Genomic DNA, 18,760 nt, shown 5'->3' on the forward strand with positions numbered 1-18,760 from the left:
CCTTGTTTGTGAATTACTTAGCATTTCATGGAAGCTGTTATTATACCCAATCATGGCACCCAACTGTTCCCAATTAGCCTGCACACCTCTGGGATGTTCCATATAAGTGTTTGATGAGCATTTCTCCACTTTATCAGTATTTATTGCCACCTTTCCCAATTTTTTTTGTCACGTGTTGCTGGCATCAAATTCTAAAGTTAATGACTATTTGCAAAAATATTTTTTTTTATCAGTTTGAACATAAAATATGTTGTCTTTGTAGCATATTCAACTGAATATGGGTTCAAAATGATTTGCAAATCATTGTATTCCGTTTATATTTACATCTAACACAATTTTCCAACTCATATGGAACCGGGTTTGTGTGTATATATATATATATATATATATATATATATATATATATATATATATATATATATATATATATATATATATATATATATATATATGTATATATGTATGTATATACATATACACATATTTATATATGTATGTAAATATATATACATACATGTATATATATGTATAAGTATATATATTTATATATGTATGTATATATACATATACATGTATTTATATATGTATGGAAATATATATATACGTATATACATACATACACATATAGAAATATATACGTATATATACATACTTATTTATATTTATATGTACATATATAAATATATATACGTATATAGACATACATATGTATACATACATACATACTCATCCATACATACACATATATAAATATACATACATATGTACACATACATACATACATATACCTAAATACACATATATACACATGCATATATATATACATACATATATTTATATACATTTATACACATATATTTACATGTATACTGTATATACTTACATACATATAAATAAATATACGTTTATACTAGGGGTGGGCAAATTAATGCGTTAATTACGAGTTAACTCATCAATCTATTAACGCCGACAATTATTTTATCGCTCATTTGCGTATGTTTTTTACATGCTTTTATTTTGTTAACGCCTTCTCTTAACAAGATGGCGTCGCCCGGATGGGCTTCGCGGTCGAGGGGCTCTTGGTAAAGATGGAACATTTGGCAAAAATACCGGACAATTCTGCAAATTTCATGGCTGGCTTACAGCGTGGTCACTCCGGGATCACTTACGACCGCCAGACAATTCTGAATGTGGATAGATCGGTCCGTTTTGGACTGAATGACGCGTGCTTGCTAGACCGGCTAGCTAGCATGGGAATACTTTGCCGGCTACATCCAGCGGCCTGTGAAGCAGCGGAGTATATGTGTTGTCTGTCTATTTATGAATAATGCAGATGAGGAGTGTTGGGTGAGTTCTTAATGTTTGCTTTCAGAGTGTGCATATCACAACATACAAGATGCCGTCATGGCGACACAACCTATAACGGGCTACCGCGCATGCTTGTCACTCCTGTTGCATGCTGGGTAGGGTAGTTCTTTTATTCCCTGGCTCATAACATCACAATATAGTACCGTGTATATAATGCGTTCAGTTTATCAAAGCACCAAGCAAACAATCGGAAAATTCCCATCATATCAATTCCTAGATATGGTCATAATTATTTTAAGTGCACTACGCAGAATAAACACAACATTATTAAAATTGCTACTACGGATAATTTGATCAAAAATTCCCTAAAACAGCCCAGTACCTATAATATAGTTTTTTTAAACATATGATCCCTGATAAAAAAAAAAATTTCTGCTGTTACCTCAGAAATTGCCTGTTCAGATGTTATGATTGTGGCTCAGAGATTTGTATGTAGATTATATTTATTTTCCATAACAACCAGGATAACTTAAATACCCTGGCAGTGGCAGTAAGCTTAAATGTTTGTATTTACATTTTCTGAGTTTATTTTCATAAAATATGCTATTTAACTGCTACTGTTTAACAAGGACTGATTTAAATTGTGTTTTCACAACAAATGTTTTGTCGCTTTTGTTCATGTGGGAGAATATTCCAATAAAGGTGCACTACAAACTACTTTTGAATTCATTTTTGGGCTTTGTGTATACAATGCAGTTAATGGCGATTAATCGGAGAAATAGTGCGATTAACTTCGATTAAAATGTTTAATCGTTGCCCAGCCCTAGTTTATACACATACATATATACATATATACACATACCTACATACATATGCATATATATATACATATATATTTATATATACATACATACATACATACATATATATACATACATATAATTATGTAGTTATACATACATTCATATTTATATATGTATAAATACATACATTTTCTAACGCTTGTCCCTTTTGGGGTCGCATACATACATGTTTATTTATACATATATATGTGTATATATATAAATATACATATATATATATATATATATATATATATATATATATATATATATATATATATATATATATATATATACACACATATATATACATGTGTATATATATAAACATATAAATGTATGTATATATATATATGTATATATATATATATACATACAAATTTATACATGTATATTAAACACATACATACATATTTATATATGTATATATACATACATATTTTTATATGTATATATATACATGCATACATATACTTGCTTACTTATGGTAGTCCATCGTATCCGATGATGACTTCCACTTCCTCTACTGGTGAGTTTTGAGGTGACTATAAAGTCCAATACGAGAGCCACATATGAAGTTAGTATTTGGCTGCAGGCATCTTCCTCCTCTGGCGTTTACATTCCTTGCTGCGCTTTTCTCCTCTTCAAGACGTTGAAGGCCTGCACGGCAGAGTTGCCTCCAGAGAGGGCGATCTGAGGCAGAGCTTTCCAGCTGTGTGTGCTGTATTCCACACCTCTTGAGAGTTATTTTCAGGTGGTCCTTATGCCTCGGGTTTTGGCCTCCTGCAGATCTCTTGCCATGATGAAGTTGACCATATAGCAGATGTCGCGGAAGTCTATCAACTGGCATTCGGATGGTGTGGCCGGCCCATCGCAGTTGGTACTGGAGGTGCCAAAAGTCGAGTTTCTTAACATGGCGATATTCTCACAACTTTTTTTTTTGTCGAGCACAAAGAAAATACATTTTTAGTTCAATGGAATTTGTGTCTTGGATCAACGATTCTATCTACTGGCCAAAACAGCAATTCAAATCTGCTGAAAAATTTACAAAGGAAAAATGCTACGACAAAGCTAGTAAAGAGAGACACACTTCACCTCCACCTCCAACAGCGGCTGGATTTTAACAGAGGGACTGCTAGCCAGGACAACATTGATACAGCTATTGCAGCGTATGTGCTAGAAGACATGCAGGCTATTTCTACAGTGGAGTCACCTGCTTTCAGGCAGCTAATTAGCATGATAGCAGAGGTCAAACAGCAAATGGCAGGGAAAATATGTTCAACGTACCTGGACATATTAGACAGTGAGTAATTAAACATGGAAAGCGAGCTAAAGAAAACACTCCAAACTCTGCCTCTGCTCATCATTCAGCATTGAAGGTACATACACTCTGTCAATTCTCGTATATACTCTTTCATTCTAGACTTCTAGAGTGTTTGATTATCACATCACTCTAAATGTATAGACTATAAAGTTCACAAACATAAAGAGGGATCCTAGTGGGCCAGGCCAATCTTTCCTTATCTCTAAACTGAAACTGGGGAAATGCGTAGAGTGTTCTGGGCTTCACTGAAGACATGATTTTATTTCACAATTCCTTGAGAGAAAAACAATGCCTGGTTAGGCTTTGTGTTTGTCATGTGTGCCTTCCTTGGGTGAAGCCATGTTTACAGCTATGTTGTTATTATTTGTTCTGGCCTGAAATGAATTGGCCGTTTGAAACATATCTTTGTCCTTTTGTGTTGTATGTAGACCACATGGCTTAGCAGAGTTCAATGATGCAAATGCATGTCAAGTTGATCAACAGATTGTATTATTCTCCAGTATGTAACCCATTTTTAAAATACCCATTAAACACATGCATACAGTGCAAATACTTTTATTGTGGAGGTTTATTTCCTGCCCCAAAATGGCGCTCGCACTTCACCACGCTCTCTCGTCTCTGCTGTGGCTGCAGTGCTGTGAGACGTGCTGGAGAAGAAACTCGCAAAATCTTCTCATCCTCACACTTTGCAAACTTCATAATTAGGTGAGTCTTTTGCCATAGCATAATCAACGGAATTCCAAAATCACAATCATGTGCCATGTCGCCAATATTATGTTTGCATCTGTTTTAGCATAGGCGCTAACCGCTGCTATTTCTCCTTACAGCCAACATGTTCGATTAACAATCAGGCCGTTCATAGTGTGTTGTGTTTGCCTTCGATTACTCAGGTAATTACCTTTTATTTTCTTATGATCATCCAGCGATTTGTAGGCAACAATTTAGTCTAGCAAAGCGGCAAAGGGCTTTGGATGGTTTTTCGAGTCTTTACATTTCTGCTATGGGGTCTTCTTTACTACACGCTAGATGGGGCGGCATGGCGTAGTGGGTAGAGCGGCCGGCCAGAACCCTGAGGGTTGCAGGTTCGCTTCCCACCTATTGACATCCAAAAAAATTGCTGCCGTTGTGTCCTTGGGCAGGACATTTCACCCTTTGCCCCTGGTGCCGCTCACACTGGTGAATGAATGATTGGTGGTGGTCGGAGGGGCCGTAGGCGCAAATTGGCAGCCACGCTTCCGTCAGTCTACCCCAGGGCAGCTGTGGCTACTGATGTAGCTTACCACCACCAGGTGTGAATGAATGTTGAGTCCCACTTCTCTGTGAGCGCTTTGAGTGTTTAGAAAAGCGCGATATAAATCTAACTTATGGATGGAACGCAGGTGTGTGTATTTGGTTTGTTGCGCAACACTTTAATTTAACTCTGCTTGGTTATTTATTAACTTTTAATGTTTGGACAAGTACTTGAATTTAAATCATGATTCAATGAGTTTTTAATGAGTAATATTATGAAACTAGTTTATATAAGTGCACTTGTAATTGAATTTGTAATTGATCCATGATTGAGTTTTATCACTTTAGATAAGAAATCATGATCTGTATTATTAGAAATGTATTATGAATGTTCATTTTTATTGGACTCATGATTGTATATTAATCAACATGGTTAATTATGTCATATCAATTGGTTTATGAGAAATGTATTATGAATGTTCATTTTTATTGGACTATTGATTGTATATTAATCAACATGGTTAATTATGTCATCACTTGTTTATCAGTAGAAAAAAATAGTCATTCTGGACAATCGAATGCTTATATTAGGCATTCAAGTACATATGCAGGACTGTCTCAGAAAATTAGAATATTGTGATAAAGTCCTTTATTTACTGTAATGCAACTAAAAACATGAAATGTCATACATTCTGGATTCATTACACATCAACTGAAATATTGCAAGCCTTTTATTATTTTAATATTGCTGATTATAGCATACAGCATTAGAAAACTTAAAAATCCTATTTCAAAAAATGTGAATATTTCCTCAGACCAAGTAAAAAAAAACGATTTATAACAGCAAAACAAAATCAAACATTTGAAAATATTAATTAATGCACTCAGTACTTGGTTGGGAATCCTTTTGCACAGATTACTGCATCAATACGGCATGGCATGGAGGCAATCGGCCTTTGGCATTGAAATTAAAACATCATCTCCTTAGAGCTTTACAACAGATGGAAGCATGTACACAGCTGCATTGACTCTGGACTTGATGAAACACAGTGGACCAAAACCAGCAGCTGACTTGGCTCCCCAAACCATAGCTGACAGAGGGAACTTCCGTTGTCTAGAGTTCAGGAGTGGCTTGACCATGGGAATACGGCTATTGAAGCTGTATCTGTTGAAAAGCTCTATGGAGATGATGATTTCATTTTCCAGCATGATCTGGCACCTGTCCACAGTGCCAAAACCAGCAGTAACTGGTGTACTGACCATGGCATTACTGTCCTTCACTGGCCTGCCAACTCCCCTGACCTGAACCTCATAGAGAATTTGTGGGTATTGTGAAGAAGAAGCTGAAAGACACCAGGCCCAATAATGCAAATGAGCTAAAGGCCGCTATTGAAGCATCCTGGGCATCCATAACACCTCAGCAATGCCACAGGCCGATTGAGGCCGATAATTTTTCGAGATAGGATTTTTGAGTTTTCTTAAGCTGTATGCCATAATCAACAATATTAAAATAATAAAAGGCTTGCAATATTTAAATGGGTTGTTCTTGTATAGCGCTTTTCTACCTTCAAGGTACTCAAAGCGCTTTGACACTACTTCCACATTTACCCATTCACACACACATTCACACACTGATGGAGGGAGCTGCCATGCAAGGCGCCAACCAGCAACCATCAGGAGCAAGGGTGAAGTGTCTTGCTCAGGACACAACGGACGTGACGAGGTTGGTTCTAGGTGGGATTTGAACCAGTGACCCTCGGGTTGCGCACGGCCACTCTCCCACTGCGCCACACTGCGCCACACCGCCCCCTGTTCAGTTGATGTGTAATGAATCCAGGATGTATGACATTTTCATGTTTTTAGTTGCATTACAGAAAATAAAGGACTTTATCACACTATTCACATTTTCTGAAACAGTCCTGTATAATGTACTTTGCTAGTGAAGAGGTAACTAGGTTACTCACTTAGTTTTTTGGACTTTTAGGTCCGTTTTTTTTTCCGGGAAGGAATACCTGTTGACCCAAACAACCTGAGCTCCCTATCCCCCTTTCAACTCAACTCTACAAAATGGCGAGCTAAACATCTATGCGGTAGGACAAGCATTTTTTTCTCTCCTTCGCTGTGAACCTTTTGGATTACTTTTGTTTTCGGAACTGAACTTTTGGACTGACCCGAAAGTCGTCGTGTATGTGTACCTTTGTGAACTGAACTGTGTAATGGTTCCTAGAAGGAAGCAGGACTGTATCTTGTATTTTTGTTTTGGGCATTTTTTTTATTTTCTATTGTGTTATCTGTGGTATATATGTGCTTGTGTCAATACATTTAATGCAGTCGAAACCAAGATAAACCAAGTTGTCGTCATCTTTCATACCTCAGGCTCCTAGATGAACCATCTTCTGTCACACGGTTTACACTCTTAACCCACCTAGCCCATGCTAGCGTTACAAGTGCAATAACAGTATTGAAATGAAGGCTAAAAGGGCATTAATAGGAGCCTTAAAAAAGACTTTTTACAGTAACGCATTACTTTTTGGTGTAAGTAACTTTAGCGGTTTAGCTCAGTTGGTAGAGTGACCGTGCCAGCAACTTGAGGGTTGCAGGTTCAATTCCCGCTTCTGCCAACACAGTCACTGCCGTTGTGCCCTTGGGCAAGACACTTTACCCCCCTGCTTCCAGTGCCACCCACACTGGTTTGATTGTAACTTAGATATTGGGTTTCACTATGTAAAGTGCTTTGAGTCACTAAAGAAAAAGCGCTATATAAATATAATTCACTTCACTTCACTAACTTAGTTAAACTAAGTTACCTTTGAAATAAAGTAACTAGTAACTGCAACTAGTTACTGGTTTTTAGTAACTAACCCAACACTGACTTTAAATGACACTTTAGTTTTGTTATGGACTCAGTATTTATTTTTGATTTGTTACTTCTTCCCAGTCAATGTCATTAAAGAGCATCACTGACTAACGCTGAATATTTTGGTTTGACACAATTGATAAAGATTGTACTTATTTATGTTATTCTAGCTTTTTTATTAACAAAATATTAAAAAATTTTTAGCGTTGCCCAGTTGGCACAAAGTTAGAATAATAAATATCACGATTTGAGCTAATGAGCTGTGAAATATTCAAAATATATTTTTAAAACCTGCTGTACCAAAACAAGAATTAAATTTTTATGTCCTATAAATGTGTTTTTTTTTCCAAATGAGGTCCCTTCCAGGTGAGAGGCGGTGCTTTTTGCAAGTCAAGCCAGAAAAGTAAGGTTTACTTGTAAAATTGAGATCATTTAATACAAAGTTTAGCAGGATCATCATCGCATTTTCATAAAAACTCAATGCCACAAAGTTTTTCAAAGATAATATTTGTAATATAATACCGAAACTTATTTGTGTTTGAATATACTTTTTGAGCCATTTAACCTTTAGCATTGGGTTGCATATTGGTAAAATCCATCATGTTTATCCCCCCATCAATAATTAAATTGCACAGACATCTTTTTTAACCTGACATATTTTCCTCCATACAAAATTAAAAATGTCCTTTTTTATTAACTGTATTGTGTTTTTGTGACGTCCAACCCCATAGCCGTGTCAACTCAACTCAACTCGTAATTGTATGCATGTTCGAAATAACGTCAAACCAACTGTCAGGTTCAAACACGGATGACATCTATTAAACAGACAAAGAAGCAAGGAATCAAACAGAGACAGAATTAAATTTGGCTCAATTGAGGAGAAACCTCTGGGCTGTACTCTTGTACAGTGTCCCACCATGCTCTGACGAAAGATTGTACGCCACCTCTTTTTATTTGAACTTTCCCTGATTACATGGCAACAGTTGTTTCTAAAGGGACAGAGGTCATAAACAGCCATCGCCTTTGGTTACAAAACAGTTCAAGGAAAAGGTCGTAAACTGCCGTTGCCCTCGGTCACAAAACAATTCAATGAAAAGGTGCCTGGAGGGGGTCAGGCCCTGCCTCCTCTCCGCTTCGTAGCTCTCGGGTCAAGACAAAATCTTCCTGTGGATTACAATACATCAAAGAAACCGACACCTTCATGTCGCTTCCCATCCTACACAGTGGAGTTTTACAAGCCTTTTGACTGGTAAGACAAAGACAGCTTTTGTCCTCTCGCCGGGAACTCATGGCTCACAAAGTTTAGTGATAACTTGGATACAATTATTCTGACAATAACCTTTTTACTCCCGTTAATTTTGTTTGGTTTATTTCACACCACATCTATTACAGGAGTTTTTCATGATAGGTTTATAACCTTAGACCAAAGAGGGATATCATCAAATACTACTAGTAGTAACCAATCATTCCTCACTGTAAAAAATAACAAATAATATAAATGGTATTTACATCTAACTGTTAGGACTAACGATACTAACTACACACCAGTGGTCTCTCTGGTCTCACACTTCTATTCCATTCTTGTAACTCTCTCCATTGCATCCGTGTAAAATGACTTATTCTTTAATTCCCTTCTTTGTGGTGAAGAAGGAGTTGAGCCGGAAAGCAAAGCTCTCAATTTACCGGTCGATCTACGTTCCAATCCTCACCTATGGTCATGAGCTTTGGGTCATGACCGAAAAGATAAGATCACGGGTACAAGCGGCCGAAATGAGTGTACTCCGCCGTGTGGCGGGTCTCTCCCTTAGAGATAGGGTGAGAAGCTCTGTCATCCAGGAGGAGCTCAAAGTAAAGCCGCTGCTCCTCCACATGGAGAGGAGCCAGATGAGGTGGTTCGGGCATCTGGTCAGGATGCCACCCGAACGCCTCCCTCGGGAGGTGTTTAGGGCACGTCCAACCGGAGGAGGCCACGGGGAAGACCCAGGACACGTTGGGAAGACTATGTCTCCTGGCTGGCCTGGGAACGCCTCGGGATCCCCCGGGAGGAGCTGGACGAAGTGGCTGGGGAAAGGGAAGTCTGGGCTTATCTGCTTAGGCTGCTGCCCCCGCGACCCGACCTCGGATAAGCAGAAGAAGATCGATGGATGGATGGATGGATGTCTTGCATGTCACATGATGCAAAGAATCACACATTCATATTTGCATTGATGCATTTAAAGGAAAACCCATCATAACCATTGACGTCAAGAGTTTTGAAAGATGCCCCCATATTATATAGGTATCATAGTCTTTTAGCTTCCAGCATCATCGTGATGTTTGTCTATGGATGTTTGCATTCCTCCGGGTCATTCTCACGGCATTCAATTGATGACAACAGGACTGTTCGGTTCGACTTGGAAGACATTTCGCCTGTCATCCAAGTAGTAGTTCATCAGTTAATGCTCAGACTTAGATTGGCCAGATCTAGTCTAGTCCAGCAGCTGGTGCCAAAACCCCAACTATTTACACGCCAATGCTTATCCTGCGCACTAACTATAATGTATGAAATTACAATTTTTTTTTACGCACAATTGACAAGAAAAACCTACATTTTGTGTTGTTTGTGCGTAGAACACGTTTTGGATCATGTTCAAGATTCGTGTGTGTAACGAAACTTGAGACAAATATGTATCTTACATCTATTTTAAGACATTTTGTTCCTCATAGTTTAAACGTCGTTTAAAGGGGAACATTATCACAACTTCAAAAAGGTTAAAAACAATAAAAATCTGTTCCCAGTGGCTTGTTGTGTTTTTTGAATTTTTTTTTTCAAAATTTTATCGGTCTCGGAATATCCCTAAATAAAGCTTTAAAGTGCCTTATTTTCGCTATCTTTGAAACCACTATCCATTTCCCTGTGACGTCATACAGTGCTGCCAATGTAAACAAACAATGGGAATACCACAGCAAGGTATAGTGACATTAGCTCGGATTCAGACTCAGATTTCAGCGGCTTAAGCGATTCAACAGATTACGCATGTATTGAAACAGATGGTTGGAGTTTGAAAGTATTGACGAAAAAACTGAAGCTATTGAGCGAATAGCTATTGACGCTATTCATAGCCATAACATGGACGAATAACTGCGTTAGCATCGCCGGTAAAATGTGCGGACGAAAGGATCAGGACTTTCGCATTTTGTGATAATGGAGCAACTTAAATCCGTCGATTGGTGTTTTTTTCGCATTAAATGTGGTTGGAAGGAAACCTAATATAGTTGCAAATGCATCTGCAGGTTATCCGTACATTTCTGTGCCATGTCTGCTTTAGCACCGCCGGTAAATAGCATGTTAGCATCGATTAGCTGGCAGTCACGCCGCGATCAAATATGTCTGATTGGCACATAAGTCAACATCAACAAAACTCACCTTTGTGATTTCGTTGACTTTATCATTGCAAATGCATCTGCAGGTTATCCATACATCTCTGTGCCATGTCTGTCATCGCCGGTAAATAGAATGTTAGCATTGATTAGCATAGCATGTTAGCATCGATTAGCATAGCATGTTAGCATCGATTAGCTGGCAGTCACGCCGCAACCAAATATGTCTGATTAGCACATAATTCAACAACAAAACTCACCTTTGTGATTTTATTGACTTTATCGTTGCAAATGCATCTGCAGGTTATCCATACATCTCTGTGTCATGTCTGTCATCACCGGTCAAATGTCAAAACACTACAGCACATTCAATGGGGGTCTGGCGGCAGACACTTTCGCATCTTCGGGCCAGTGGTGCAACTTGAATCCCTCCCTGTTAGTGTTGTTACACCCCCCGACAACACACCAACGAGGCATGATGTCTCCAAGGTTAAAAAAAATAGTCGAAAAAACGGAAAATAGCAGAGCTGAGACCCGTGTGTGTAATGTGTAGAAAATGAAAATGGTGGCTGTATTACCTCGGTGACGTCACGTTCTGACGTCATCACCACCAGAGCAATAAACAGAAAGGCGTTTAATTTGCCAAAATTCACCCATTTAGAGTTCGGAATTCGGTTAAAAATAATACATGGTCTTTTTCTGCAACATCAAGGTATATATTGACACTTACATAGGTCTGGTGATAATGTTCCCCTTTAAAATATCGGAACAAAATTGTTTTCTTAAACACCTTTTACACTTCGATGTAAACAATTGGACACGTTGCAGTCGCCTACAATCGTCATTTTTGTTTTAAATGGGAGAATCTTTGCCGACACATTTAAATTAGGAGATGTTGGAGAGGGGGTGGGGTCAAAGGCATTGTAATGTACGATCAAGCAAGGTTTGGTTCCGCCTATTGTATTGAAAAAAACTGTTGAGATGCAAAGGAGCAACCTTACCAAAAACAGTTGTTTAAGTGAAATTTAACTCTGCAAGCATTGAGATAAATTGTTGTCATAACATTTGTTCTACAAAGACCAAAACCAGCTGTAATCACACACGTTAGCATTCCATACAGTTTTGTCCACAAAAGGAGCATTTGTGACCGGAACTTTTCTGATTCCTATTATTTGTTGGAGGCCAAATTGAGTCTTTTAGGAATTGTTGAAAGGAAAGAGTTGTATGGGGGTGAAACTTTCTGAGTACTAGTACTAGGTACTATTAAGTATTAAGACTACTTTCTTTTGGCAAGTCCTTGACATTTTATCATACAAGCCGTGGTCCTGATTTTGAGGAGGGTCGCAGCAATGCCTGCCTGGTTGACATAGGGTTCTTCACGGGTTGCCGATGTCAAAATTAATCTTTCATATGGTAGAATTGGGGCAGCACGGTGGTACAAGGGTTAGTGCAAGTGCCTCACAATACAAAGGTCCTGAGAAGTCCTGAGTTCAAACCTGGGGTGGAAATCTTTGTGTGGAGTTTGCATGGTCGACCCGTGACTGCGTGGGGTCCCCCCGGGTACTCCGGCTTCCTCCCACCTCCAAAGACATGCACCTGGGGATAGGCCCCTCCCACCTTGATTGGCAACACTAAATGGTCCCTAGTGTGTGAATGTTGTCTGTCCATCTGTCTTGGCCCTGGGATGAGGTGGCGACTTGTCCAGGGTGTACGCCGCCTTCCACTCGAATGCAGCTGAGATAAGCTCCAGCACCCCTCGCGACCCAAAAAAGGGACAAGCGGTAAAGAATGGATGGATATGGTAAAATTGAGACGGCTTTCTTGCCCTCAATAAACGCCTGGGTTCTTCCACCGCATATCAATGATTTAACCTTTGTAGACAACCAACCTGTTTGAAGTCATGTTTGGAATTGCTGAGATTTCTGAGTGCCTTTTCTCGTTCTTTCACTGAAGATGTTGCCTTAGAGCAGGGGTCACCAACCTTTTGAAACCAAGAGCTACTTCTTGGGTACTGATTAATGCGAAGGGCTACCAGTTTAATACACACTTAAATAAATTGCCAGAAATAGCCAATTTGCTCAATTTACCTTTAACTCTATGTTATTATTAATAAAAGTAGCTAATTTAAATCTTTTGAAAAAATTCATCACTAGTATTTTTTCCTGATTAAGATTAATTTTAGAATTTTGATGACATGTTTTAAATAGGTTAAAATTCAATCTGCACTTTGTTAAAATATATAACAAATTGGACCAAGCTATATTACATATATACAAAGACAAATCATTATTTCTTCTAGATTTTCCAGAACAAAAATTTTAAAAGAAATTCAAAAGACTTTGAAATAAGATTTAAATTTGATTTCACAGATTTTCTAGATTTGCCAGGATAATGTTTGAATTTTAATCATAATAAGTTTGAAGAAATATTTCACAAGTATTCTTCGGCGAAAAAACATAAGCTAAAATGAAGAATTAAATTAAAATGTATTTATTATTCGTTACAATAAAAAAATAAATGTACTTGAACATTGATTTAAATCGTCAGGAAAGAAGAGGAAGGAATTTAAAAGGTAAATGTGTTTAAAAATCCTAAAAATCATATTTAAGGTTGTATTTTTTCTCTAAAATTGTCTTTCTGAAAGTTATAAGAAGCAAAGTAAAAAAATAAATGAATCTACTAAAACAACTGAAGACCAAGTCTTTAAAATATTTTCTTGGATTTTCAAATTCTATTTGAGTTTTGTCTCTCTTAGCATTAAAATATCGAGCAAAGCGAGACCAGCTTGCTAGTAAATTATACAAAAAAATAAATAGAGGCAGCTCACTGGTAAGTGCTGCTATTTGAGCTATTTTTAGAACAGGCCAGCGGGCGACTCATCTGGTCCTTACGGGCGACCTAGTACCCGCGATCACCGCGTTTGTGACCCCTGCTTTAGAGTTTCATTTTCCGTCCTACTTTGCTTGAACACATTCCCTTTTCTTTAAAGCAAGCCATTTTCTTGCACTCTGCCATACTAAGGTAATGACTTTCACCAATTTGGGAAGGCTACTGAATCCATTTACGTCAATAAGGATATTTACGGCTTCACCAACCGGTTGTTGTTTTTCCAATCAAAGTTATTTAGTTGAAATTGCGCATTGACATGTTTGCAAGATTAAGTTTCCAGTGAGTGTAGTGCCTTTCATATACACAGTATATCTGATGTATGATACCGACAGACTTACACAAATTGCGAGTAAATAGAAATGATCAAAATACTATTAATCTTGAGAAATGAGCTGGCCAGACAATGTCATAGCGTGACGTAAAGATAGCAACCCCAAATCCTTTTATCACCAACAACAATGAAAATATAAGGAGGATGAGCTACACGTTTTAGAAGCTCTGCTAAACAGTGAAACACTAAGCATCATTTAGCAGTATTGCTAAGTTCTCAACAAGAAATACAAACTGAAAATATAATAAAACGATGACTTGCTGTATACTGTTGAAATCCTACTGTGATAACGACCAGTAAAATGTCCATATCTTCCCGTTTATATAAAGAATTCATCTTGATTCACACAAATGCGTAACAAGGAAATGTCCTTTTCTGTCTCCATCTCCGGGTGTACATCGAATGTCACAGATGATCAACTTTTAGTTTTATAGCTAAATCCTCGTAATATCCAGAGAAGAGGCATGATTTATAATCTGGAAGAACTTTTGACGAGCGAGAGCAGCAGAAATTTACGGCCAGCTCACAGTAAAGCAGCAGTGTGCTACTTTAACTGTGTGATATCAATCCGCCACTAAAAATAGTTTGTCTCCGTTAGCGCTTATAATAACATCAGCACTAATATTTGGTTAATATTCAAGTCACAATATGTTTAAAGAGTATTGCTGGTGTATTTTGGATGGTAATTTAGATGGTTTTGTGGGTGAAATAGAGAGCCTCCATGGACTAATTTGTTAGCAGACTTTTTAAGTATTTCTTTTTTTACGACTTAGAATGCCTAAAAAAAAAGAAAATCATGTTTTCGTCTTACAAAAAAATTGTGAATGATTGACAGCACATATATCACTAAATTGTGCGTATTTCCAGTGTGACTGATCTGATACTATGATCGGAGTTCAGAAGTTTTACTACAACTACATACATTACCGAGGACATTCAGAGCGGCATATTCACAATGGCTGACTGAATTTGTGGCATTTTTTTGATGTTCCAACAGTATTTTCCCATGCTTTATTGATGATAAATACAATTGATATGGTTTAGTAGAGGCAATGAAAAATAAATGAGAATATATGGTGAACCTATTTTTCTACTCTACTGATACTTTCATATTGACACATCTTATCTGTGCATAAAATACTAGAAGGAATAATGACATAACACACCCTCCGCGATCGACCTCACGGGCACCACTCTTCTACAGAATTATACTCCTGTGTGTGTACTACCGTGTCTAACCATATCTCTCTTTTCTGAGAACCTTTTACAGCAGACTGAACAACTAAAGGGTTTTTCTCCTGTGTGGATTTTCATGTGTCTTACCATAGATCGCTTTTCTAAGAACCGGTTTTCACAAACTGAACAACTAAAGGGTTTTTCTCCTGAGTGCGTGTTCATGTGTCTGACCATACTTGACTTCAGACTAAATTTTTTTCCACAAAATAAACAACTAAAAGGTTTTTCTCCTGTGTGGGTTTTTGAGTGTCTAATCAGTGCAGGTTCCCAAAAGAAACGTTTACCACAAACTGAACAACCAAAGGGTTTTTCTCCGCTGTGTGAGCTCATGTGCTTGAGCATACTTCTCTTCTGAGCAAATGTTTTGCAACAAACAGAACAACAAAAAGGTTTTTCTCCTGTGTGTGTTCTCATGTGTCTTACTACATCTCCTTTTTTATAGAACATTTTACGACATACTGAACAACTAAAGCGTTTATCCCCTGTGTGCGTGATCATGTGTTTGACCATATTTGACTTCAAAGTGAATCTTTTTCTACAAACTGAACAACTAAAGGGTCTTTGTCCCGTGTGCGTTTTTAAGTGTCTGATCTTTGCAGATTCTAAAGAGAAACTTTTACCACAAACTGAACAACTAAAGGGTTTATCTACTGTGTGCGTTCTCAAATGTCTGACCATACTTGACTTCAGAGTGAATAGTTCTCCACAAACTGAACACCTGAAGTTTTTTTTGTGTGTGTGCGTTTTCATGTGTCTCACCATCGTTGGCCTCTGAGTGAATTGTTTCGCGCAAACAGAACAATTGAAGGGTCTTTCTCCGGTGTGCACTTTCATGTGCGTTGCCACACTTGACTTCCGAGTAAATCTTTTCCCGCAAATTGAACAACTACAAGTTTTTTCCCCTGTGTGTGTTCGCATGTGTTCAGGCAAATAGCCCTTATGAGTAAATCCTTTCCCACAAATTGAACAACTACATGTTTTTTCTCCAGTATGTGTTTTCATGTGTTGAGGCAAATAGCTCTTTTTAGTAAAGCTTTTGTCACAAACCGAGCAGGTAAAACGTTTTTTACCGCAGTTATTTTTAAGACATTGAGAGTGTTTGTTTTCAGTGTTAGTCCTCACATCACCTTCACAGTCTGTATCGCTGCTTAGAGGTTCTTCAACCAAGTCTTCAGCCTCACTATCTGATAGTGGAGCTAATAAGTTGTTTGCTTGTAGTTTGTCTTCATGGTCTTCAGTCTTCACAGAGACAACAGTCGGTGGCAACTTGGTAGGATCAGGCTCCTCGGGCCCTAGAAGACTTTCAGCTTCCCGAATGAGCCAGATTCCCTCCTCTTCCTTTTTAACATGGAATAAATGCAGATTATCCTGCGTCAAAGTGGTGATCTCTTGCGGCTGAGGGGATTTTTCTTCTTGATAACTAAGCAACTGCTGATCTTGTGGTTTTCCTTCATGCTCTTCAGTCTTCACAGAGACAATAGCTAGTGGCAAATTGATGGGATCAGCCTTCTTTGACCCTAGAAGGCACTCATCCTGAGTGAGCCAGAGTTTTTTTTCTTCTTCTTCTTTAATATGGAGGAAATATGGTTCCTCCTGCTTCACAGTGGAGATCCCTTGTGGCTGAGGTGAATGTTTTTCTTGATGATCAATCAGCTCCTGGACGTCTGCAGAACACAAACACACTTTGGCTCAATTCGTATTCTTTCCCCCGCCCCTCTTCAAATTGACCCTTCCCCTTGGCTCTAGCATTTAGTGCCATGGCGAGGTATTACAAATACACTCCCATGCATACAGACGTCGATAAGAGTCTCGCTACGTCATCGTCCTTTGCCAGCATTGACGCAAGGTGGATGCGACAAATGTTTGTTTACTTCTAAGATGCTGTCAGACATTTGTGCTCTTTTCATTTTTTTCCGCCTGGCTTTTTTGAGAAGACCGTTTGGAAGACAACGATTTTGGCGAAATACACAAGTGCTGGCGCGTCAGCTTGTGATAACTAAAATGCATTTTAATGTATGTTTATGTTTGAAGTAGGGTTGGGCGGTATGGCCTTTTTTTAATATCTCGATATGTTTAGGTCATATCGCGATACACGATATATATCTCGATATTTTGCCTTAGCCTTGAATGAACACTTGATGCATATAGTCACAGCAGTATGATGATTCTATGTGTCTACATTAAAACATTTTTCTTCATACTGCATTAATATATGCTACTTTTAATCTTTCATGCAGAGAGGGAAATCACAACTAAAAGTGTATTTATGAAACAGTTATTAAAGGGGAACATTATCACAATTTCTGAAGGGTTAAAACATATAACAATCAGTTCCCAGTGGTTTATTTTATTCTTCGAAGTTTTTCTCAAAATTTTAACCATCACGCAATATCCCGAAAAACAGCTTCAAAGTGCCTGATTTTAACCGTCGTTATATCCACCCGTCTATTGTCCTGTGACGTCACTGCATGAAGCCACCAGAAAAACATGGCGGATAGCACACAAATGTATAGCGTAGTAGCTCGGATTCAGACTCGGATTTCAGCGGCGCAAGCGATTCAACAGATTACGCAAGTATTGAAACGGATGGTTGGAGTGTGGAGGCAGATAGCGAAAACGAAATTGAAGAAGAAACTGAAGCTATTGAGCCATATCACGACAGACAGCGGCGCGGAAGGAAGCGGGGAAGAATTCGGCGATTGCCTTCTAACCAACGATTGCTATGTGTTTGTTTGGCATTAAATGTGGGTGGAGGGAAAGGCTGGATGCAAATATAGCTACAAATGAGGCATAATGATGCAATATGTACATAGAGCTGGCCAAAATAGCATGTTAGCATCGATTAGCTTGCAGTCATGCCGTGACCAAATATGTCTGATTAGCACACTCCACATAGGTCAATAACATCAACAAAACTCACCTTTGTGATTTTGTTGACTTTATCGTTGGAAATGCATCTGCTTTGAGTGTCGCAGGATGTCCACACATTCTTGCCATCTCTGTCGTAGCATAGCCGTCGTTGGTAAAGTGTGCGGAACAAACAAGGGACTTTTGCATCTTTTGGCCACTGGTGAAACTTGAATTCGTCCCTGATCGTGTTGTTACACGCTCCGACAACACACCGACGAGGCATGATGTCTCCAAGGTACGGGAAAACAGTCGAAAAAATGGAAAATAACAGAGTTGATTTGACTCTGTGCGTGTAATAATATTGAGGAAAAAGGCGGATTGCTTCATGTGACGTCAAGGGTGAAAGGTCATCGCTCGACAGGCTATCAATTGAAAGCTGTTTAAATCGCCAAATTCTCCCTTTTAGAATTCGGAAATCGATTAAAAAAAACATATGGTCTTTTTTCTGCAACATCAAGGTATATATTGACGCT

General features: G+C 38.3%; 1 protein-coding gene across 6 annotated transcripts in view; it reads right to left on the reverse strand.

The window, feature by feature from the left end:
* Positions 1 to 2,871: 2,871 nt before the first annotated feature.
* LOC133554580 (gastrula zinc finger protein XlCGF57.1-like) overlaps positions 2,872 to 18,760 on the reverse strand; it is a 42,201-nt gene continuing 26,312 nt past the window's right edge. For all 6 annotated transcript variants that reach the window (XM_061903543.1, XM_061903525.1, XM_061903516.1 and 3 more), the window contains one exon: positions 2,872 to 17,041. In XM_061903543.1, coding sequence (XP_061759527.1) covers positions 15,348 to 17,041 — 1,694 coding nt within the window. In that variant the 3' untranslated portion in view covers positions 2,872 to 15,347. The remainder of the gene's footprint in view (positions 17,042 to 18,760) is intronic.

Source organism: Nerophis ophidion, linkage group LG01 (assembly GCF_033978795.1).
Source record: "Nerophis ophidion isolate RoL-2023_Sa linkage group LG01, RoL_Noph_v1.0, whole genome shotgun sequence".
Classification (NCBI taxonomy): Eukaryota; Metazoa; Chordata; class Actinopteri; order Syngnathiformes; family Syngnathidae; genus Nerophis; species Nerophis ophidion.